The sequence below is a fragment of the Eptesicus fuscus genome, chromosome 5 (assembly GCF_027574615.1).
Source record: "Eptesicus fuscus isolate TK198812 chromosome 5, DD_ASM_mEF_20220401, whole genome shotgun sequence".
Lineage (NCBI taxonomy): Eukaryota > Metazoa > Chordata > Mammalia > Chiroptera > Vespertilionidae > Eptesicus > Eptesicus fuscus.
The window spans coordinates 95,397,934-95,422,697 of NC_072477.1; the positions used below are offsets into that span (position 1 = coordinate 95,397,934).

A 24,764-nucleotide genomic window follows, 5' to 3' on the forward strand; every position below is an offset into this window, starting at 1 on the left:
GAGTGCAAAAGGTTAAAAACCTATTTGGAAAACATAATGACAGAAAACTTTCCTAACTTGGTGAAGGAAATAGACATAACAAGTCCAGGAAGTGCAGTGAGTCCCAAGCAAGATGAAATCAAAGGCCCATACCAAGTCACATCACAATTAAAATGCAAAAGAATAAAGACAAAGAGAGAATCTTAAAAGCAGCAAGAGAAAAGCACTTATTTGTCTACAAGGGCGCTCCCATCAGACTGCCAGCTGATTTCTCAACAGAAACTTTGCAGGCCAGAATGGAGTGGCAAGAAATATTCAAAGTGATGGAAAGCAATGATCTACAACCAAAATTACTCTACCCAGCAAAACTATCATTTAGAATCAAAGGACAGATAAAGAGCTTCCAAGACAAGAAAATGCTAGCAGATTTCATCACCACCAAACCTGTATTGTCAGAAATGTTAAAGAGTATTCTTTAAGAAGAAGAAAATAAAAGATAAAAAACATGAATAATAGCCCTGACTGGTTTGGCTCAGTGGTTAGAGTGCTGGCCCGTGGACTGAAGGCCTTGATTCTGGTTAAGGTCATGTGCCTCGATTGCAGGCTCAATCCCTGGCCCTGGTAGGGGCACGTGCTGGAGGCAACCAGTCAATGTGTCTCACATCAATGTTTCTCTCTCTCTCTCTGTCTCTCCCCCTCCTTTCCACTCTCTCTAAAAAAAAACACACAAAGAATCAATGGAAAAAATATCCTTAGATGAGGATTAACAAAAATAATAATAAAATAAAATGTGTTAATTTAAAACAATATATCAACAATAAAATGCCAATAAATACATATCTGAAACAATTTAATCTAAAAAACAAAATAAAGCCCTGGCCAACATTGCTCAGACACAACTGAACTCAGCAGGGTGGGGCCACAGAGTGGGGGGCAGACCTAGTGATACAACAGGTGGGGAAGAGGTGCTGCCTGTGTGCTTGAGGTGGGGAAGAATGGCCCCCTTTCCAAAGCCACACAGATCCATCACTATCTGAGTCTCCTCAGAGAGCTTCTCCAGAAAAAGAACTCCCCAAAGGTCCTTGCTGGGTGCAGCCAGGAGACCTCTCTGCAGGACCTGAGCATGGCAGAGTAGTATCACCAGTAGTTGGAGGATCAGTCAGTGCACTCCCTAGGCTAGTGCTGTAACAATAGGAATGCTGGACCCTGGGAAGGTGGTGTCTGGGTCTCTAGCAAACTCTTTTCTCTCCCAGGCAGACTGAATCCCCCTCTGATTTTCACCACTAGATGCTGTGCGGGTTCCTCTTGTCTCTGTTGCTGTGGGTTGGGGATCCACGTTTGGGGTTGAGACCCTACACTCCTGGGGGGAGGAAGTTTTGAAGCTGAGATAGCCCTCCAGCTTCTCAGCTGCTGCACATGGGAGTGGGGGCCAGCCCTTTCCCCATCTCTGCCCTTCTTATCAGTCTCCATGTGACCTCTGTAAATCCTTGGTGATAATATTTCAGTTCAGCTAGCCTTCAGTTGTTTATTCATGTTGATTGCTTTATAAGTTAGGTGTAAATCCAGTTTTGGTCTGGGAGCAGGTGAGTATAGCTTCTCCCTACTCTGCAGCCATCTTGGAATGCTTGCCCATTTTTTAGTCTAGTTTATTTTAATTGAGTTATATGAATTCCTTCTATATTTTGATTATTAACTCCTTGTCAGAAATATGGTTTGCAGGTATTTTCTCCCATTCCATAGATTGCCTCTTCATTTTGTCAGTTGTTTCCTTTGCTATGCAAAGGCACATGTGGATACACAGTGAAGCTATTTCTTATAAATACTCAGAAGACAGCCTTGATAAATATAAAATCCTTGATTATCACATTCTTTCATTAACTTAAAAAAATGCTGCTTCATTGTTGCCTTGTTTTGTACCTTTTTTTAAAGTCTAATGCTAGTCTGATTCTTTTGTCTTTGTAAAGTATTTGATTTTTACATCTGAAGGCCTTGAAGATTATTTCTTTATTTTTATATTCTAATACTTTTATTATGTTTGTTTCAGAGTTGATTGCTAACTATTTAGTTAAATGGAATTATAGTTCATAAAGGAAAGACAGGATAAATGCTTTCTTCCTCCTTTTGAAAAAAATCAATTTTAAAATATATGAGTTGTCAGGAACCCTATAGGAGCTTCGATAATAAGGACTTTTTGGATTTGTTATGAACTTGTGGATCTTCATGGTTTACTTCAGTCTCTACTGTTTTTTTATACAAAACTAGAGGCCCGGTGAACAAATTCATGCACATTGAAAGGAAATTAATTAGAAGAAATATTTTAATATCACTATTCGCCCTTTCTCTATAATAAAAGTGTCAACCATATTCATGATTGACAATGACAGATTGAAACACACACGTGTGATTGGTGCTAGCGAGAGCTTTATATGTATCATGCATGCATGAAAATTTAAAAACTTTAGTTGTGAATTCCTATGACATCTATACCTACTTTCAAATTATTTAGAAAACAATGAACACACACATTGATAAATGACACAAATATGTTAAATTTTGAGGGTTGTATCTACTGGTTATTTTGCTATTTTAAAAAAAACTCTTAATTATGTTTGAAATTTTCCATAATGAGAAGGAAGAAACAAATTAAGACTGAAAATAAAAGTGTTTTACTCTTGATAGACTGGCAAAATTAAGATAGTAGCTGATGCTGGCAACTGGTATTCTCATGATCTGTTTATAGGAATCAAATGGACATAATTTTTATGGAGCACAGTCTATTGATATGTATTAAAATTTAAAATCCTAACAAGCAATTTCATTTCTAAATATTTGTCTTAACAAGATAATTAGTGCATTGCAAAAAGATGCAAGGATGGCCTTTGCAATGTTATTTTTAAATTTTTAATTCAGTTTATTGGGATGAGATTGGTTAATAAAATTTTATACGTTTCAAGTGTACAAGTCTAAAATACATTACCTGCCCCTAGCTAGTTTGGATCAGTGGATAGACTGTCGACCTGTGAACTGAAGGGTTCTGGGTTCGATTCTGGTTAAGGGCACATGCCCGGGTTGTGGGCTCGACTCCCATTAGGAGGTATGCAGGAGGCAGCTGATCAATGATTTTCTCTCATCATTGATGTTTCTATCTTTTCTCCCTTCCCCTTCCTCTCTGAAATATATAATATATATACATTATCTGTATTTTGCATTAAATATGGAAGTTCCTAAAAAAATTAAGACTTTTTGGGATATATGGATATCTACCTGAAAAATTTGAAAACTTCTATTCATAAAGATAAATGTACCCTATGTTCATTGCAATAATTATTCATGGTGGCCAAGACATGGAATTGTTCTTTCTATTCCATTATTATATAAGACTAGAAAAAAACTAATTTATATCAATAAAGGATCTATTAAATGTATTATGATACATTAATACAGTACCATCTAGCCATGTAAAAATTGTTAATATAAATCCACATTTATTGCATTCATTGATACAGAGGAAGATTTATTATATATATTGAATAAAAAAGGCAGATTATGGCCCTGGCTAGTGTGGTTCAGTTGGTTGAAGCATTTTCTGGCATACTAAAAAGTGGCAGGTTTAATCCTCAGTCAGGGCACATGTGGGAGGCAACCGATCGATGTTTCTCTGTCACATTTCTCTCTCTCAAAAAAAATATATTTTTAAAGGCAGATTATGAAACACCATATTTATATAGGACAATCCATAATGTGTGTATCCACATATTTGCTTCAAAAAAAGTCTTTAAAAAGATGATCATATTTGCTAGAAAAGTCTTTAAAAAGATGATCACAGAGACCATGGGTTTGGGAAAATTTGGGTGATTTAAAAAATTCTCTTCATTATAACTTTTGTATTACAGTTGACCCTGAATAATGTGGTGATGAGGGCCACCAACCCCCCATGTAGTCAAAAATCCACATGTAACTTGACCCCCAAACATTTACTCATAGCCTACTGTTGAGACTGGAAGCCTTACTGATAATGTAAAAATATGTTAATCAATACATATTTTGTATGTTCTATGTACAGTATACTGTGTTTTTAGAATAAAGTAAGCTAGAGAAAAGAAAATGTTATTAAGAAAATCATAAGGAAGAGAAAATACATTTATGATAGGTATATACACTATAGGTTTACAGTTTTATGCAAAACAATTTATTTTTGTATTATTATTTATTAACTAGTGGCATGGTGCACAAAATTCCCTCAACCTAGCCTGCACCCTCTCCAATCAGGGACCCCTTGGGGGATGTGTGACTGCCCTGGGGGATCGGGCCTAAACCGGCAGTCAGACATCCCTCTTGAAATCTGGGACCCCTGGCTCCTAACCACTCACCTGCCTGCCTGCCTGATTGCCCCTAACCCCTCTTCCTGCCTGCCTGATCGCCCCCAACTGCCCTCCCCTGCCGACCTGATCTCGCCCCCAACTGCCCTCCCCTTCTGGCCTGATCTCGCCCCCATCTACCCTCCCTTGCTGGCCTGGTTGCCCCCAACTGCCCTCCCCAGCTGGCCTGATCTCGCACCCAATGGCCCTCCCCTGCCGGCCTGATCTTGCCCCCAACTGCCCTCCTCTGCCGGCCAATTTGTTTCTGATTGGTCAGTTTCTATGCCAGTCAGCGTCAAAAGCTCCACCTCCTAGGCAGCCATTAGCTCCTCACAGTTGACCCAGATTTGGTTCTGATTGGTCAGTTTCTATGCCAGTCAGCGTCAAAAGCTCCGCCTCCTAGACAGCCATTGGCTCCTCACACTTCACCCACATTTGGTTCTGATTGGTCGGTTTCTATGCCAGTCAGCATCTCTGGGCCTATCAATGGAGCCTGATCAGAAAGGCAGGGCTGATCAGCAGCCCAAGTGGAGGCCTGGAGAGAAATGGAGGCACGGCTCCTGGCCAGATTGGGAGAGTAAGAGAGAGGCAAGTGCTGATCAAAAGTTACCACAGAGGCAGCAGATCAGTCCCTGCTTCTCTCTTCAGGCCTCTCTCTGGCCCTGATTCACAGCCCCCTCAGCAGACAGTGCTGGGGCACCAGCCTGCAGCAGAAGCAGTCAGCTCTGGGTTGCCACAGCGACCCAACGCTGACTGCAGGACTGACTTCCGGTTGGTCAAGCCTTGGTCCTTACTAGTTGTTATGACCAGGGTTTTTATATATTAGGATTATTATATTATTTTCCATATGAATAACTGTAAACATACTTTTGCTCCACCCTGTATTTATTGAAAAAAATCCATGTATGAGTGGACCTGCACAGTTTAAATACTGTGTTGTTCAAGGGTCAACTATACTTCAATTTTAAACCTGAGAATTTATCCTACCTAATAAAATGGTAATATGTAAATTACCATCACTCTGCTACGCCCACGATTGGGCCAGCAGGAAGCGCAGGGGGCGGGACTCGGGGTGGCCGGAGTAGCTGATTGGGCCAGCGTCTGCGCCATGGCTGTGCTGCGGCACAGAAGGGGCCTCTGGGGCAGCGAGCTCACGTCCTGCCGTGGACCATCAAAAGCGTGGGAGCTGGGTGCCTGTCTGCTCCGGCACCAGGCCTTTCGGAAGCCTCCACCAAGCCGGAGGCTTCTGAAAGGCCTGGTGCACCAGCGGACAGGCACCCAGCTCCCCCACGATCGAAAGCAAAAGCGTGTAGGGGCCCCTACACATGCATGATTCCATCATGCACTGGGCCTCTAGTTAGATTATAATTATGGGGGAAAATGGTGCTTTTGAAAACTGGTGCTTTTAAATGATATGAATAGTATTCATGATAATATATAAATGAAAAAAATCAACAAGAAACCAACTCATATTTACCATATGACCTCACTGAAGCCATTCCTTGTTTTGTTAATATTTACTGATATTGAGGAAAATTAGGAATGCAAGTTGCTTCTGTAGTTTTGTTACAACCTGACCCCTGCAATTGTATATACTACTGATTTTTAAATGAACCCTGGGTGTCCAGAATAATAATTCTTTATGTTTCATTCACCTGTTTTCACAACAGAGCCTTCCAGGCTTGTCCTGTATAACTCTGCACATTCATCCCTCTTCCCAAGCATACCACCCCAGTGCTGAAACTCCACCATGCTCAATGCAGTCCCCCATACCTGCTGGCCATTTCATGATTCCATCTCAGGTTCCTCCTCAGCTTCATATACCCCTTTCCTCTGTCCATTCACCTTCCTGGCTGGAAATTCCCTGTTTACTTCCCTTAGACTCTAACAATATTATTTAGATATTCCTGATGAAGTTGAGATAGTAATTTAAATTGAAGATTAAGATGTGGATTTCTTGAAATGTTCTAATCAAGAAATTAGAATTATGTATGCTAAATCTTTGTTACCTAAATAAGGACAAATTATTTCATAGACTACATAAACTGCCAGTGCAAGTTTACTTTATTGAATTCCAACCAAATCAACTTGATTGTCCTTTCTATCTGTACTGGTAACATGGTGCCCACGCACACTCAAGTGAGGCTATATGTCTGGATAAAAATCAGAATTTTTGGTTCAATAATTTATAGTATATTTCTAATATATATTAGTAAATTTATAGTATTCTCTAAATAAAACTTGACTTAGTCTGATTATTGGATACTAGAGGCCTGGTGCACGAACAATGGCAGGGGTGGGGGGTGTCCCTCAGCCCAGCCTGAACCCTCTCCAATCTGCGACCCCTCAAGGGATGTCCGACTGCCTGTTTAGGGCAGTCGGACATCCCTCTCACAATCCAGGACTGCTGGCTCCCAACTGCTTGCCTGCCTGCCTTCCTGATTGCCCCTAATCACTTCTGCCTGCCAGCCTGATCACCCCCTAAACATTCCCCTGCCAGCCTGATTGATGCCTAACTGCTCCCCTGCCAGCCTGTTTGCCCCTAACTGCCCTCCCCTGCAGGCCTGGTCACCCCTAACTGCTCTCCCCTGCAGGCCTGGGTACCTCCCAGCTGCCCTTCCCTGCAGGTCTGGGTCCCCCTTAACTTCCCTCCTCTGCCAGCTTGGTCACCCCTAACTGCCCTCCCCTGCAGGCTTGATCACCCCCAACTGCCCTCCCTTGCAGGCCTGGTCCCTCCCAACTGCCCTCGCCTGCTGGCCATCATGTGGTGGCCATCTTGTGTCTACATGGGGGCAGCAATTTTGTGTGTTGGAGTGATGGTCAATCTGCATATTACTCTTTTATTAGATAGGATAGAGGCCTGGTGCACGAGTGGGGGCCGGCTGGTTTGCCCTGAAGGATGTCCCGGATCAGGGAGGGGGTTCCCTTGGGGTGTGGGGCAGCCTGGACGAGGGGCCTGTGGTGGATTGCAGGCTGGCCACACCCCCCAGTGATCCAAGCAGAGGCCCTGGTATCTGGGGTTTATTTATCTTCTACAATTGAAACTTTGTAGCCTGGAGCGGAGCCAAGCCTTCTGCTTGCTCCATGGCGGCAGCTATTTCTGTTGGGATTTATGTATCTTCTATAATTGAAACTTTGTAGCCTTAAGTGAAGGCCTGGGAAGGCTAGGGTGTGCAGAAAGCTTGGTTTCCTCCATCGCTGGGGGCAACCCTAGCCTCCCACTCTTTCCAGCTCCATGGTTGCTGCCATTTCTGTTTGGATTTATGTATCTTCTATCATTGAAACTTTGTAGCCTTGAGTGGAGGCCTAGGCCAGCAAGGGCAGGTGGAAAGCTTGGCTTCCTCCATTGCCTGGGAAACCCAAACCTCCTTCCTGCTCTCTGTGGCTATAGCCATCTTGGTTGGGTTTATTTGCATAGTCTCTCCTGATTGGCTTGTGGGCTTGACTTATGGGTGTAGTGGAGTGATGGTTAATTTGCATATTACTATTTTATTAGATAGGATAGATAGAACCACAGAAGGTTATTTGTATATTTATCAACCTCTGAAATGAAACTAATATTAATTGAGTATGTCATCATTTTATTGCATATCTCATTATATGATGGGTATTAATATCCTTATTTTAATGACGAGGAAACTCAAGTTTCAGGAAATGAAATATTTTTCCAATATCATGGTTATAAGTAGTAGTTCTGGGATTTGATACATGGATATATAATTATCTAGTTTAGTCTCTTTCAATAATACCAGTAGGCAGGTGCTGACTACTCTTACATTGATTCCTATGTCTGTTTTGTTATTTTGAAGAGTGCTCATTAAATCAGTCATAAAGCCGCCCTCCCCAATCTAGATAAAAATGTAAAGTTATATAATAATTTTAATTGTTTAATTATTTAGGAGGTTTATTTTACTATTACAAATATTTAAGGATGTTTATAGTGGCATCAGACCATTTTACAAAATTATTCTTCTACCTCCATAAGGGGTAGGTGCCTTATCATTGGGGTGACCACAAATATTAACATATGTGTTGGTACAGTTTGCTCTCTGTTTTAGGCAAAACTCCCTCAGCTGCCTTTAATGCATTCATCAAAATCATGTGCCTTTTTTTTATAAAGGAAAGAAAGGATAAATTATTTTTTGTTTATACAACCAACATATTATACAGCGTTGGTTAAACCACTCTACCTGCTTCCTCATTGTATAAAAGAAGTGTTAGAGTACATGTTCTCTAGGCTCCAACACTTATATTTGATGAATGTGAGGTTGACCAAACAACTTTCATTTAATATTTATTAGTAATGACTAATTCTCTGTGCCAGGGACTGCAGTAGGTACTGGAATACTGTCCTTCCTAGCCTCATGGCTGGCTCTTTCACCCACAGTGTAATTGCTCAAATGTCACTGTTTCATTGACACTGTCTCCTTGCACTTTCTACTCTCTGTTCTTCATCTCTATTATATTTTTCTCCAGTCACTTTTCAACATTTCATATAATATATAGATTTCTATTTTATTTTATATCTTTCCCCAAAATAATATTAGCTCCATGAGAATAAGAATTTCTGTTTGCATTCATGATGGAAAAATAGTCCTTGGTGCCTCAAAAACTGCCTGGCACATGGTAGTCACTCTTAATATTTACTGTAGGACAATTATTTTTCTGAGAAAAAGGTTCTAGAGCTTTTCCAATCATATTGCTTACACAACTATAAAAGGATAGACCATCATCCTATGTTAACAATGTTGAGGAATTCTGGAACATACCTCCAGAGGCTGGCACATTCACATCTTCAAAGTTGGCCTGCCATAGCTTCTTTAAAATAATATATATACATATATATATATATGTGTGTGTGTATATATATATGTGTGTGTGTGTATGTGTATATATGTATATATACACATATACATGTATATACACACACACACACACACACATATATATATCCTATCTAATAATAGACAAATATGCAAATTGACCATAACTCCGACACACCCACAAGCCATGCCCACCATCCAAGCAGAGCGAGTATGCAAATTAACCCAAACCAAGATGGCTACAGCCACAGAGAGCAAGGTTTCCTAGGTAACAGAGGAAGCCAAGCTTTCTGCCAGCCGTTGCAGGCCTAAGCCTCCACTCAAGCTACAAAGTTTCAATTATAGAAGGTAAACAAATTCAAACAATTGGCGGCAGAATGGAGCTTGAGAGAGCAGGCCAGGGTTGCCGCCGGCAACAGGGGAAGCAAAGCTTTCCGCACACCCTGGCGGGGCCCACCCGCTTAAGGCAACAAAGTTTCAATTATAACCCCAACACAAATGGCTACAGGCCTCGGAGGGAGCCCCAGGCTTGGCTCTGCTCCAGGCTACAAAGTTTCAATTGTAGAAGGAAAATAAATTCCAGATACCAGGGCCTCTGCTTGGGTTGCCAGGGGGCGTGGCCGGCCTGCAAACCACCACAGGCCCCTCGCTCAGGCTGCCCCACACCCCAAGGGAACCCCCACCTGATCCGGGATGCCCTTCAGGGCAAACCAGCTGGCCCCCACCCCTGTACCAGGCCTCTATCCTATCTAATAAAAGAGTACTATGCAGATTGATCATCACTGCAACACACAATATCGCTGCCCCCATGTGGTCAAAGATCCTGCCCCCATGTGGACACAAGATGGCCACCACAAGATGGCCAGCAGGAGAGGGCAGTTGGGAGGCACCTGGCCTGCAAGGGAGGGCAGTTGAGAGGTACCAAGCCTGCAAGGGAGGGCAGTTGGAGGTGATCAACCCTGCAGGAGAGGGCAGTTAGGGGTGACCAGGCCAGCAGAGGAGGGAAGTTGGGGGCAAACAGGCTGGCAGGGGAGTGGTTAGGGGGTGATCAGGCTGGCAGGCAGAAGCGGTTAGGGGCAATCAGGAAGGCAGGCAGGCAAGCAGTTGGGAGCCAGCTGTCCTGGATTGTGAGAGGGATATCCGACTGCCCGTTTAGGCCCGATCCCGACGGGCAGTCGGACATCCCTTGAGGGGTCCCATATTGGCGAGGGTACAGGCTGGGCTGAGGGATAACCCCCCTCTGTGCATGAATTTCGTGCACCGGGCCTCTAGTATATATATATATATATATATATATATATATATATATATATGCCTAAGTGACCAGCTGACCATCCGGTAGCTATGATGTACACTGACCATCAGGGGGCAGACACTCAATGCTGGAGTGGAAACCACAGGCATGGAAACATGGAACAGAATGATGAATCTCAGAGGGAAGGGGGAGGGGGATGGGCAGGAAGAGATTAACCAAAGATGTTATATGCATACTAGAGGCCTGGTGCACAGATTCATGCACCAGTGGGGTCCCTCAGCCTGGCCTGTACCCGGGACCCCTCAGGGGATATTGGAGAGCCAGTTTCTGCCTGTGGCTCTCCAATATCCCCTGAGAGGTCCCGGGTGCAGGCCAGGCTGAGGGACCCCACTGGTGCACGAATTCATGCACTGGGCCTCTAGTAGAGATATCAACATAAAATGGTCTCTTTATCTACCTTACTAGACTATAGTTTCCTGAAGGACAATTAAAATCCTTATTTCTTGCCCGACAGGTGTTGCTAAGTGGTTGAGCATCAGCATATGAACCAGGAGTTCACGGTTTGATTCCTGGTTAGGGCACATGCTGGGGTTGTGGGCTCGATCCCCAATAGGGCCAATCAATGGTTCTCTCTCATCATTGATGTTTCTATCTCTTCCTCTCCCTTTCTCTCTGGAATAAATAAAAACTGTATTTTAAAAAATTCTTATTACTTACAGATTCTATATTTTTGAATTTGTATCCCTCCTAAAATTTGTTTGTAGCTCACGAATCAATACTTGGAGTGCTTTTGCCATCAATAGTGGACATGTGCAGAAAAGTGAAAAATTTGAGTTGCCTAATGAGCATGCTTCCAGCTGAGGTTGAACAAAGGCATGTTCTCCCTTCTTGTTTCAGCTCATATTGTTAGCACGTGTACTTTTCACAGTCTATTTAGTGTCATGCTTTTCACAGTTTTGTGCTTTAAGCTAGTGATTTTGTTTAAAATGGTCCCCGTACTGTAGGAGCTCCAACCCAGGAAGCGCCATGCTGTTCTTTGCTAGTCCAAAAAAACCATACGGGGGGACCAGAGGGGACAGACGTAGCCTTTATTACTTACATCTGGGGCAGACCCCATGGTGACCAGTTTGGTGAGTTTCCACACTAGGCTACGGGAGGCTATGGGGCTTATCTAGCAGAGGGGAGAGAGAGAGGGAGAGGGAGGGAGCTGTGCTGGGAAAGGCCTGCGTGCAGGCCAAGCACAGAGAGTCTGGTGAGGCTTGTTAGCTGTCAAGGACATGGGAAACACTCTATAAGCTGCTCTGCTCCTTGTGGCTGCTGGCCAGGCAGACACTGTTCTACTGACTGGGAGGAGGGATTGGGTTATATCCTCACTTGATACTGCACTACAGCCCCTAAGCAGAGGGCTGCAGAGCTGTCTTTTCTAGTATTCTTAAGTGCAGGAAGGCTGTGATGTGCCTGACAGAAAACGTGTGCTCAGTAAGCTTCATAGTGCTGTTGGCCATGGGTTCAATGTTAATGAATCAACCACACATATTCAATAAGGTGCTTCTAAACAGAAACACACATAAAACAAGGTTACATATTGATCAATTGATGAAAATGTTCTGACCAGAGGCTTTCAGGAACTACATTTTCTACTTCCCCTAGGAGCAATGGTTCAGTCTTCACTAGTGCACTGTTTGCAGTGACTTATAGAATGTAACTACCGCAAGTAATGAGAACTGACTGTATCTGCCATTGTGCTATGCTTAGCACTTAGTGTTTAGTAGATGTCCCAAGAGGATTATGAGCAAATGCCTGCAATAGAGGGAACTGAAAGGAATAAACAAACTCATTGGAAATGTTAAATATTGGAGTTCAGGAATTGGGGTTTTAATACCATGCAGGTAATGGGAAGCTGTTGGAGACTTTATCCTGGCGTGATCTTTAGGTGCTGATTGAATGTGCTAGATGGTGTGATGAACAGAATGAATAACCCTGGAGCCCTGCTCTCGAGGAGTACTGCAGAAGCTCTGAGGGGCCCTTATGAAGATGAATTTCCCAGGGGTTTATAGGATGGATTAGAACTGAGAGAAATGAAAGCACAAAACCAAGTCTTGTAGCTACTGCAGCAATCCCAATATGAGGTAGTAAAGACCAGAAGTAGGGTGTTGCAGGGAGAACAGAGGAATGTGGTATAGGTATGAAAGTTATTGTGAAGTGAACAGCAGTCAATGACTTGGTACAGAAGAAGATGAGAATGGGACAAAATTAAACTTGTTTGTTTTAATTTTACCCCTGGCTTTGTTAGTTGCTGTGTTTGAAAATGTTTTCAGAAAATGTTTTCCTCCTCTAAAGTTATTACTCTGTAATGTACTGAGTTCCTCCTTTAAGACATTAGCAATGGGATCATAGTCTCATCTTTTATAACTAACAAGCTGATGAATTGTTTGGGGTTTGGGGCTGAGAGCTGGGGATAATGGATATAATTTTACAATTAATAGTGAATTTTTATAGTTAATTATGAAATTTTTCCTGGCGGGATGGAGGGAGTCCAGAATTGAGTTATCCTTTTTGTTTTAAACTAAAAATGTGTGCCATCCAAGTGATCTGCACTAATGATAAGTTATATCCAGCATTGTATACATAAATGTCACTAATGCAAATTTTACTACTATATTCTGAGAGTAAGAGATCACTCATTCATTGAGAAATGTGTGTGAAAAAATACAGAGACCTGTATTTTTATGCCACTGAAAACAGCATTAATTCTGTTTTCAGTGGCATATATAAAGTAGTAAGCTTTTTAAGTTTGTAAAGTAAATCCTTCATTGTAAAGTGCTCAGTATCTTTCTTTACAGTTTCCATAAACTGAGAAATAAAACTTTGTCTTCACTCAGCATGATATTAGAAAGCTTTAGGTTTGGAAAGCTATTTAGTTAAACTTTAAATACTTTCTCAATGCACTTTTTAAAATTAAAACTTATCTTTTAAAAAAACAGTTTATATCTTAGTATAAGTTATTTGCATTACCAGTTGTTTTATATGGTTATGCAAAAATGACTTCCTATTTGGAATCTTTGAAATAATACTTTTTTTTCTGGTAAATTCATCTCAGATAATCAAGAAATGTAGATGTGTTTATGTTGATTTTCAAGAAAGAATTTGTATAGCATTTTAAACCAGTAGTATTTATTCTATCTGTGGCTTAATACCACATGTGTTAAACACTACTTGAAATTAAAAATTAAAGGAATTTTTATCTTCTTTATATTTTCTTATTTGCTTGTTTAGCGTATCTGTCTGAACAAAGCATGTTTGTAAAGTATATTAAGTTTTGTTTAGCCTTCTTCTCAACTGCAAGTACTCCATGAACCTTAATTCGAGGTTCTGTTCCCTGGACTGATTGATACATAAACAGAAGACAGATGGTGTAGAGATGACTCTGATGATAATTCATTTTTTAGCTAGTCATGAAGATATTTTGATTACAGAGTATTAAGTAATTATAACACAGTTTGCAATGTTAGTCTTGCCAAAAAAGGGAGCACATGGAAAACAAGTTACATGTTATTCATGCCCAACAAAGGATGCTCTGTGGTGTAATGATTTTAATTCCTAATGCTAGATTAGGACTGGAGTTGTTTAAACTATGTCACATTGTAAGCTAAGTCAATTACACACAGACCAAATAAAAAAGGTAACTGCACAGTGTTGAGGCATAAATATTTGTTTTGGGAAGTATTTAGATGTTACTATATGAAAGAAACCAGTATTTTTACATTTAGGTAACAGTCTGTGTACAGCTAATTAAAAAATTATATGGCTTGATTTTAAGTTTATGTGAATCATAATCACCATGGAGCTTGCTTTTCGTGTCATGAATTTAAAACTGAAATCAGAGTGCTCACAATTCAACATCATGTTATATCCCTGCTGTTTTTAAAGTTTTGGAAAAAGAAATCCAAGCAAAATGTCAGAAGGACAAAAGCTAATTAGAATAGTCTGAATAGATAGGCCACTTAAATTTTCATTTACACATGTTAGTTACAGTTTATGTCTCTATATTCTATTTGACAATAGGATAATTGATCGCTTAGATGGAGTTCGTTTGTTGTGGTCCTTGCTGAAAAACCCGCACCCAGACGTGAAGGCCAGCGCTGCTTGGGCCCTCTGTCCCTGCATCCAAAATGCTAAGGTAATAAACTACACATCATTCAATTCTGGGATCTCTAATACTACATTGAATAATGTCACCACAGGCCACTAATTGCTTTTGACATTTTTTGGTCAGATTTATCTGGTGGAAAGAGTCCTGAACATTTGTGCCAAATAATTTTGGAACAATGCCTTTTCCTGGTCAGTTTTTAGATGCCAAATGAAATTAGGCTAAGATGGCAGTGTTTACTAAGTTCTACTTGGCTGGTGCAATTGAAACAAGTACTCCAGAGAAGTTGACCGTTTTATCCTCTTGGATGATAAGAAATTTGCCTGCATTCATTGGCTACTTTCAGAAGCACAAGACTGCTCCTATCTTATTTATAGCACAAAATACAACAGTGAAAGATCACTACATTTTTACCTTGAAAATGTCACTTAATTTCACAAATCACACTTTTCTTATCTATCAGTAAGGATTGATATTAAACCTATGGATAAAATTTTTACATGAATGAAAATACTGAACTGGAAATTTCTGAATTCTTTTAACTCTTCATTTTAAAATTTTATTCTTTTTTTGTTGTTGTTAATCCCCACCAGAGGATATTTTTCTATTGATTTTTAGAGAGAGTGGAAGGGAGAGATAGAGACAGAGAGAAACATTGATGTGAGAGACACATTGATTGGTTGCCTCCCACATGAGCCCTGACCAGGGCCAGGGATTGAGCCTGCAACTGAGGTACATGCCCTTGACCGGAATCTAACCCAGGACCCTTCAGTCCACAGTCCGACGTTATATCCACTGAGCCAAACCAGCTAGGGCTAAAATTTTATTATCTTTAAAGATCTCTTTTCAGCCTTTTTTGGTTATCTTAAATTTTTTTTGCTGTAGGTTTACAGATTTCCCTTTAACATCCTTGTTGCTAGAGATATTTCCCTCTGTTGAATATTTTTAATTAAAATATTTAATTTCTATAATAAAGTTAATATTACTCTAAATTTCATTCTAAATATATGTGACCATAACACAATCTTGTGTAAAAAAAGTGGATTGTGTTGTATATGAATAGTAGAAGGAGACCTATTACAAACTGCAGAATAGAATTATTTTTTATAATAGCAAATAAATAAATAAATAAATAAATAAATCACCTAAAATGTCAATCTACAGGAAAATGGAAAACAGGATGATAGTATAGTCATGTAATATCATACAATGCAGCAGTGAAAAATGAATGTATTTCAGCAATGTATTCACCAATCCTACCTAATAAAATGGTAATATGTAAATTACCATCACTCCACTATGCCCACGATTGGGCCAGCGGGAGGCGCCAGGGGCGGGACTCGGGGCGGCCGGAGTGGCCTATTGGGCCGGCGGGACGCTGAGCCATGGCTGTGCTGCGGCACAGAAGGGGCCTCTGGGGCAGCGAGCCCACGTCCTGCTGTGGACCATCAAAAGCGGGGAGTGAAAGCGGGGGAGCTGGCTCTCTGTCTGCTCCGGCACCAGGCCTTTCGAAAGCCTCTGCCACGCCGGAGGCTTTCGAAAGACCTGGTGCACCAGTGGACACACAGCCAGCTCCCCCACAATCGAAAGCCAAAGCGGGGGAGCTGGCTGTCTGTCCGTCCGGCTTTGCGGGACAGTGGATATGGCCTGGATGGGATTGGGCCTAAACCGGCCGTCAGACATCCCTCTCACAATCTGGGACCGCTGGCTCCTAACTGCTCACCTGCCTGCCTGCCTGATTGCCCCTAACTGCCCCTCCATCAGCCTGGTCTCCCCCAACTGCTCCCCTGCCAGCCTGGTCACCCCACACAGCCTGCTGTTCAGTCATTTGGTCATCCCTCACTAACCCTCCTGCCAGCCTGGTCACCCCATGCAGCCTGTGTTCAGTTGTCCGTCCAGTTGTTTTGGTCATGATGGCCCTTGGCTTTTTATATGTTAGGATATGAGTTTGTGTTGATAATGCCTTTCAAATTATTAAGAAAGAATTTCTTTAAAAGTAATGGCATATGACAGTTCCATTTTTAATTTTTGAGGAAACTCTACATTGTTTTCCACAGTGGTTGTACCAGTCTGAATTTCCACTGGCAGTATTCTAGGGTTCCCTTTTCTCCACATCCTCACCAGCACTTGTTGTTGTTGATTCATTGATAGTAGCCATTCTGGCAGGTGCGAGGTAGCACCTCATTGTAGTTTTAATTTGCTTCTCTCTGATGATTAGTGATGCGTAATTTTTCATATGTCTCTTGGCCATTTGTCCTCTTTGGAGACGTGTCTATTCAGGTCCTCTGCCCATTTTTTAATTGGGTTGTTTGTCTTCCTTTTATTGAGTTGTATGAGTACTTTATATATTTTGGAAGTTAACCCCTTATCAGATGTATCATTGGCAAATATGTTGTCCCATGCAGTGGGTTCCCTTTTCAATTTAATGCTGGTTTCTTTTTGCTGTGCAGAAGCTTTTTATTTTGATGTAGTCCTATTTGTTTATTTGTTCCCTTTGCTTCTCTTACCCAGATGATGTATCAGGGAAAATTCTACTATGTGAGATGTCTGAGCTTTTGCTGCCTATGTTTTCTTTAATGATTTTTATGGATTTATGACTTACATTTAAGTCTTTTTCCCATTTTGAGTTTAATCTTGTGTATGGAATAAGGTGGTGGTCTAGTTTCATTTTTTTTGCATATATCTTCTTTCTCAACATTGCCGCTACTATTTGGAGTCTTTTTTCTAGGAATATATCCTAAGAAGCCTGAAATACTAATCAGAAAGAATATATGCACCCCTATGTTCATAGCAGCTTTATTTATAACTAGAGGCCCAGTGCACAAATTTGTGCACTGGGGGGGGGGGAGGGAGCGTCCCTCAGCCTGGCCTGCACCCTCTCCAATCTGGGACCCCTCAGAGGATGTCCAACTGCCGTTTAAGGGCCTAAACTAGCAGTCGTACATCCCTCTCACAATCCAGGACTGCTGGCTCCTAACCACTTGCCTGCCTGCCTGCCTGATTGCCCCTAACCACTTCTGCCTGCCAGCCTTATCACCCCCTAACTGCTCCCCTGCAAGCCCAATCACCCCCAACTGCCCTCCCCTGCAGGCCTGGTCCCCCTCAACTGCCCTGCCCTGCAGGCCTGGTCGCCCCCAACTGCCCTCCCCTGACAGCCATCTTGTGAAATGTGGGGGTGGCCATCTTGTGATGATGTGGGGGCAGACATCTTGTGACAAAGTGGGGCCAGACATCTTGTGACACGAGGGCATGAGGGTCAATTTGCATATTACCTCTTTATTATATAGGGTAGCTAAGATCAAGATCTTGAAACAGCCCAAGTGTCCATCAGTAGATTAATGGATTATAAAATTGTGGTACATTTATACAATGGAATACTTGAGATAGCAAGGAGGGACCTAAAGAGTATTATGCTCAGTGAAATAAGCCAGTCAGAGAATGACAAGTATCACATGACCTCACTTACAGGAGGAATCTAATGAACAAAATAAACTGATGAACAAAACAAATCCAGATACATGCAACAGACTGATGTATTTCAGAGGGATGGGGGTGGGAGGGGTGAGGAGAGATTAACCAAAGAACTTATCCTATATAATAAAAGGCTAATATGCAAATCGACACAATGGTGGAATGACTGGTTGCTATGACATGCACTGACCACTGGCGAGTGCAGCAGTGGTGGTGGGAGCCTTTCTTGCCTCCATGGCAGTGCTTAAGATGTCCAACTGCCATGGGGATGGGCCTAAGCCATCAGTTGGACATCCCCTGAGGGCTCCTGGACTGCGAGAGCATGCAGGCTGGGCTGAGGGACCCCCCCACCCAGAGTGCACAAATTTTGTGCACTGGGCCTCTAGTATGCATATATGCATAGCTCATGGAGGGGGCCAAGGCAGAGGCAATTATGGGTGATCAGGCTGGCAGGTGAGCAGTTAGGGGCAATCAGGCAGGCAGAGTGGTTAGAGGTGATCAGGCAGGCAATCAAGTGGTTAGGGGCAATCAGGCAGGCAGGCAGAGGGGTTAGGGGTGATCAGGCAGGCAGGCAGAGAGGTTAGGGGTGATGAGGCAGGCAGGCGGGCAGGCGAGTGGTTAGGAGCCAGTGGTCCCGGATGGTGAGAGGGATGTCTGACTGCTGGTTTAGGCCTGATCCCTGTGGGATCCGTGCAGGATCGGGCCTAAACTGGCAGTTGGACATCCCCTGAGGGGTCCTGGATTGTGAGAGGGTGCAGGCCAGGCTGAGGGGATCCCCCTCCCGTGCACGAATTTCATGCACCGGGCCTCTAGTTATATAATAAAGTAGGTTTTCCAAATGTGTATGTTAAAAAATTGACAAATTAGTTCTACCCATTTTTACTTACATAGACAGGTTTGTGTAATTAAAATTATGTATGAAAAGTGTTCTATATGTATGACAGTAATTTTAAATTTATACTGAACAGGTCTAGTAAAAGCGTGCATTCACCAGTCACCCCGAGTAAACAAATGCACAAGGCTGGGGCGTGGCTTAGTGCATATTAGAACATAGGCTGGCACGTGTTCAAACTGCTGCAGAAAGTCATGCCACACAACAACAGAACTAATTACCACAGCAATGCGGTGTGATCATATGCTGATCATTCCCTGAACATTGTTTATGAATAGTGACTCTTGGATTTAAATATATAGACTATAGTTGTAGATATGTGATATTTATTTATATCAGTAAAATTATTATAGTTACAATGTTTTGTCCAACATATGGCCTATTTGCTAAGATTTGTTAAAAATAACAGAATCCCATAAGAAAACAAGTAGTAAAATCTCAGACATCTCACAAAGCAGAATTTTTGCCGATCCACCTCCTAGGGCAAGAGAAACAAAGGAAAAAATAAGCAAATGGGACTATACTAAACTAAAAAGCTTTTGCAGCAAAGAAACCATCCTCAAAAATGCAAAGGGAATCCCCAGTATGGGAGAACATATTTGCCAGTTACATCTGGTAAGGGCTTAATTTCAAAAATATATAAAGAACTCATGCAACTCTACAAGAGGAAGATAATCAAATTTAAAAATGGGCAATGGATCTAACTAGACACTTCTCCATAGAGGACATACAGAAGGCCTAGACACATGAAAAAGGCTCAAAGTCACTAATCATCTGAGACATGCAAATCAAAACAATAATGAGGTACCATCTCACACCTGTCAGAATGGCTATCATCAACAAATCAACAAAGGACAAGTGCTGGCGAGGATGTGGAGAAAAAGGAACCCTCTTGCACTGCTGGTGGAAATGCAGACTGGTGCAGCCACTGTGGAGAACAGAATGGTGTTTCCTAAAAATATTAAAAATGGAACTCCCATTTGACCCAGTAATCCCACTTCTAGGATTATATCCCTAGAAACACCAATCAGAAATGATATATGCACCCCTATGTTCATAGCAGCACAATTCACCATAGCTAAGATTTGGAAACAGCCCTAAGTGCCCATTAGCAGATGAGTGGATTAAAAAACTGTGATACATCTACACAATGGAATACTACACTGCGGTAAAAAGGAAGGAACTCCTAACATTTGCAATAGCATGGATGGATCTGGAGAGCATTATGCTAAGTGAAATAAGTCGGTCGGAGAAAGACAAATATCACATGATCTCACTCATTTGTGGAATATAATGAACAACATAAACTGATGAACAAAAATAGAACCAGAGTCATAGAAGCATTGAACAGACTGTCCAACCTATGAGGTAAGGCGGGGGGTGAGGGGGTAAGCGATCAAACAAAAGGACTTGTATGCATGTATATGAGCATAACCAATGGACACAGATGGGGTGGGGGTGAGGGCATGGGCTGGGGTGTGAGGGTGGGTGGTGAAAGGTCAAGGGGGGAAAAAGGAGACTTACATAATACTTTAAACAGTAAAGAATTTAAATTATATATATACATACACACACACACAGTATAAACTTTATACTAATATATTTACTAAAGGGTCAATCAGAAAAAAAGGGAACAAATGTAATACTTTTAACAATAAAGATTTTTTAAAAAAGAAAAGAATAAAGTGAATTAATAACAAAAAATAACCTGTTAATTTAATTATAAGCAAATCTTGTTTAAAATTATTTTAAAATTAACAGGGTCTTAAATAGAGATCAGAAATTTTGTCCATTAAATCTGTACTCTGTTAAATCCAGATCCGAAAAACACTGAGGGTTTACTGTAATGGGAAAGGCTATGCATGTTTACAGGAAGGGCTACATGGGAAATCTCAGTACCTTCTGCTCGATTTTTCTGTGAACCTAAAACTGCTCTTAAAATCTTAAAAAATAATTTGAAAGTTTTATTATTTAACTTCCTTTTATACTTGTTCAGCTTTGGAAACTTTGAAGTAAAATTTTAACTTCTATGCTATAGTCAGTGCCATCTTCAATGAGAGATTAAAAAATAAAAATTAAGGCCTGCCAGCGTGGCTCAGTGGTTGAGCAGGACTTATGGGCCAGGAGATCACTGTTTGATTCCTGGTCAGGACACACCCCCAGGTTGCGGGTTAGATCCCCGTGTGGGGCATGCAGGGAGGCAGCTGACTGGTGATTCTCTCTCATCATTAATGTTTCTCTCTCTCTCCCTATCTCTTCCTCTCTGAAATCAATAAAAATATATTTTAAAAAATAAATAAAAATTAAAAATGTGTTTTCCAGTATTCACAAAACTAAACATGTGAAAATGACGCCATGGTTGGATTGTCATCAGTGCAGGGAAGGATTGGTTGCAAGTTCCATTCCCTGTCAGAGCACATACCCAGGTTTCGGGTTTGATTCCTGGTAGGGGTGTGTATAGGAGGTAACTGATCAATGTTTCTCTTTCTCTCTCTCCCTCCCTCCCTCTGTCTCTAAAATCAGTGAAAACATATCCTTAGGTGAGGATTAAAATAAATAAATAAACAAACAAGTGAAAATGAAATGTATATAATTGCATTTTCAAATTTTGAAGCATTTATATTTCTGAAGTAATTACAGCATAAAACTGCATTAAGACTTTTGGGCCATGCCGTGTGTGTGTGTGTGTGTGTGTGTGTGTGTGTGTGTGTGTGTGTGTGTGTATGTATGTGTGTGTGTGTGTGTGTGTGTTTGTGTGTGTGTGTCTTTAGTAAGCTTTAAACAATGTTTTATATTTTATTGATTAATTCTTTTCACACTAAACAAAATCAATATTTAAAACCCCTGAATTGCTGATCTATTTGCTTTTGATACTTATATAAAAAATTAATCACAAATCAAGAATAGTTTTGTATTTGATTCCATTTTTAACCTATGACATAGGAATCTAAGAGTTGAATGAGCTTTTCTCTCAGTTTTACCCATGTATGATATCCAAGGAGGTACAACATCATCTGTTACTTTCCTGTGCTGCACCAAAGTGTGAAAGCACCAAAATATAAAATGATGCCAGAGAGGAACATGCTATAGTATTAATAATTTTTAATTGGACTGGATTTAATACTTCAGAAGCATTTACATTTAAATTTTCATTTTGTCTTGAAGAGCTTTATGGCAATACATAAATAGAGTAAAATTAAAAATTAGCAATGATTTAATTGAATCTTTAGGCGTATCAAATAATGTTATAAATTCAATAACATTTATTTATTTGCCAAACCCTGTACAAGTACCCATTTTATTTTATATACCTTTTCTTTTTGTTTTGCATCTTAACATTCATGTAATTAAGCTTCTAGTGTTTGAAAAACAGAGTGAGGTTAAATGAAACAAACTTTCATTAGAGCCTTTCTAGAATATTCTTCCACTGAGGAAGAGAAAATAAAGTTACCTTTGACCTACTGATTTTGAGCATATTTGAGCATATTTCCTCAGGGATATGTTTTATGATTGACACTGTGTAAGGACAGTGTTTTCCTTGGTGGTATGTAAAATAATACTGCTTTTTACAATCAATTGCCTTTTAGATTAGCTGAAATAATACGAGTAAGGATACTTGTAAATGTCTATATGCATGGAGGTTGTGTATTTCTTTCCAATCTTATTTTACATCACCAGCCAAAGCTTATCCCACTTGATTATGTTCAGTTTAGCAATTTCAAGTCTCATTTTGTATATTGTTTTCAATATTTATATTGTGAGTTAAAATTGTTTGCTAATCTATATATGTAAAAGCCCAAGTGACTGTTCAGCCGTTCAACCAATCGACTGGTAGCTATGACATGCACTGACCACCAGAGGACAGATGCTCAATGCACGGGCATGGAAACATGGAACAGACTGATGAATCTCAGAGGGAAGGGGGGAGGAGGAGGGCGGGAAGAGATTAACCAAAGATCTTATATGCATACTAGAGGCCCGGGGCATGGATTTGCACACAGGTTGGGTCCCGTGGCCTGGCCTGTGGGGATCAAGCCGAAACCGGCTCTCTGACATTCCCCAAAGGGTCTCAGATTGTGAGAGGGTGCAGGCCAGGCCAAGGGACCCCACTGGTGCACGAATCCATGCACCGGGCCTCTAGTAAGATTATAAGTTCTGAGGGTGAATGGAGGCAGGAAGTGTTTTTTGTTTTGTTTTGTTTTGTTTTAGTAGGCTGGGCCCTAGCTTGCAGTAAAATATTAGAACCAGAGTAGATCTTGCCAGAAATGTTGGCCCATTCTTTCCTCCTCCTCCCCATTCCTCCCCTAATCAGGTAAGTGAATGACACAACTTTCTAAGAAAAATTGCCTTTTACTTTTAAGAAAGCATTTCCACACTTTTTTTACATAAGCTACTTTGTAAGTCACTTTAGATTTATTAATTTATGAATCGTAGGATTTGTCATCATTTGAAATAAATAACTTCTTTGTCTGGATTAATGGCACTGAGAGTAATGCTGCAGAAACCAGCCATTGTCGATTATAGCTAAGTGATACAAATGGGAGGAAAGCACAAGCCATGTCTTCAGACAAGTTATTGCTCCTTCAGGGTCCCACCACGTCTGTCAGGCATTGTGAAACCTAAGCATACTATGTGTCCATGTGGAATGGATATGGTGAAATGTCAACTGTTCGAAACAGATGTGATCCATCTTTTATATTGTTAACAGCATACATATTAGGACACATTTTCAGATCTATCTATGAAGAAAATGAGATGTAATAATTACTTATAGTGAATTTATTGCATCTTTTCCTATTTGGAAATATTTAATGCTACCTATCAACGAACGAGCCAGGCAACCAAGTACCAGAATCAAGGACTTCAGTAATGAATAGTGGAGTAGTTGACACAAAAAAGATTCACGATGTAAGTTTGCATTGTAATTATTTTGTTATTATGTGAATAAAAAAATGGACTGTAGGATTTTTGTAGTGTACTACACTTTTAGCAGCATACCAATGTCTCAATTAAAAAGCTTTAAAATGTTTCCTTCATTTTGGAGGTCACTATTTTATAGTTTTTTTATAGCTTATCAATGATTAAAAAAATGTACTTAGTAAAAAGGTATGTTTTCCCAGCTTAGTAATTATCTGCCCTTTCTTCATATGCTTGGGAAATCAGAGTGTGAAATGTGAGTCTGTTTTTGATATTGTATATCTATGACAGAAAATAAGCATATATTGTTTAAAAATTACTCAGTGTTCAGTCTATTAAGAACTGAAGAAGATAAAGGCTGAACTAAAGTGAACTAATAACCAAAAAAAAAGTCACTGCATTTTTTTTTCAAATTTTTATTTCAAAGTGTACCATTTAAAGTGTTTTCTGGGTTAGAATTAAGGAAAGTTTATGTTGTTTTTCAGTTAAGATTGCTAAAATGGACACAGGCCCAAGATTTGACCTCTGAAGTGATCTTATTTAGTAAATTTCCTGAGCTTCAAGTCTGCTTGCAGACAAATAACTGCTTTGTGAAAAGTGTGAGAGATTTGTAAATGAAAGTGAAAAGCTGTTCCTTTCAAGCTGAATGATCAAACACATTTTTTTGAGAAAAACAGTGGTTGAACAGGTGTTTAGTATTAGGAGCTTGTGATGTAAAGAATGCAACAACTGAATCTGGTGAAAATCCATGTAGTATTAAATTCTTTGTTGTTAAGAAGTAAAACTCTATGCTGCAGAAAGTCAACTCAAATTTGTGCTCCATGAACAATAAGATATTGAAAAATGCAGAAACTCACATAAAAGAATGTATAATTGTGTTATATCACTTACAATCATTTTTATACCTTTTGCCAACATT

The 24,764-nt window shown here is 40.6% G+C and overlaps 1 protein-coding gene across 3 annotated transcripts in view; it reads left to right on the top strand.

The window, feature by feature from the left end:
- Positions 1 to 24,764, top strand: part of ODAD2 (outer dynein arm docking complex subunit 2) — a 208,601-nt gene that overhangs the window by 91,527 nt on the left and 92,310 nt on the right. For all 3 annotated transcript variants that reach the window (XM_054716588.1, XM_008150416.3, XM_028158882.2), the window contains one exon: positions 14,481 to 14,595. In XM_054716588.1, the coding sequence (XP_054572563.1) occupies positions 14,481 to 14,595 (115 nt within the window). The remainder of the gene's footprint in view (positions 1 to 14,480; positions 14,596 to 24,764) is intronic.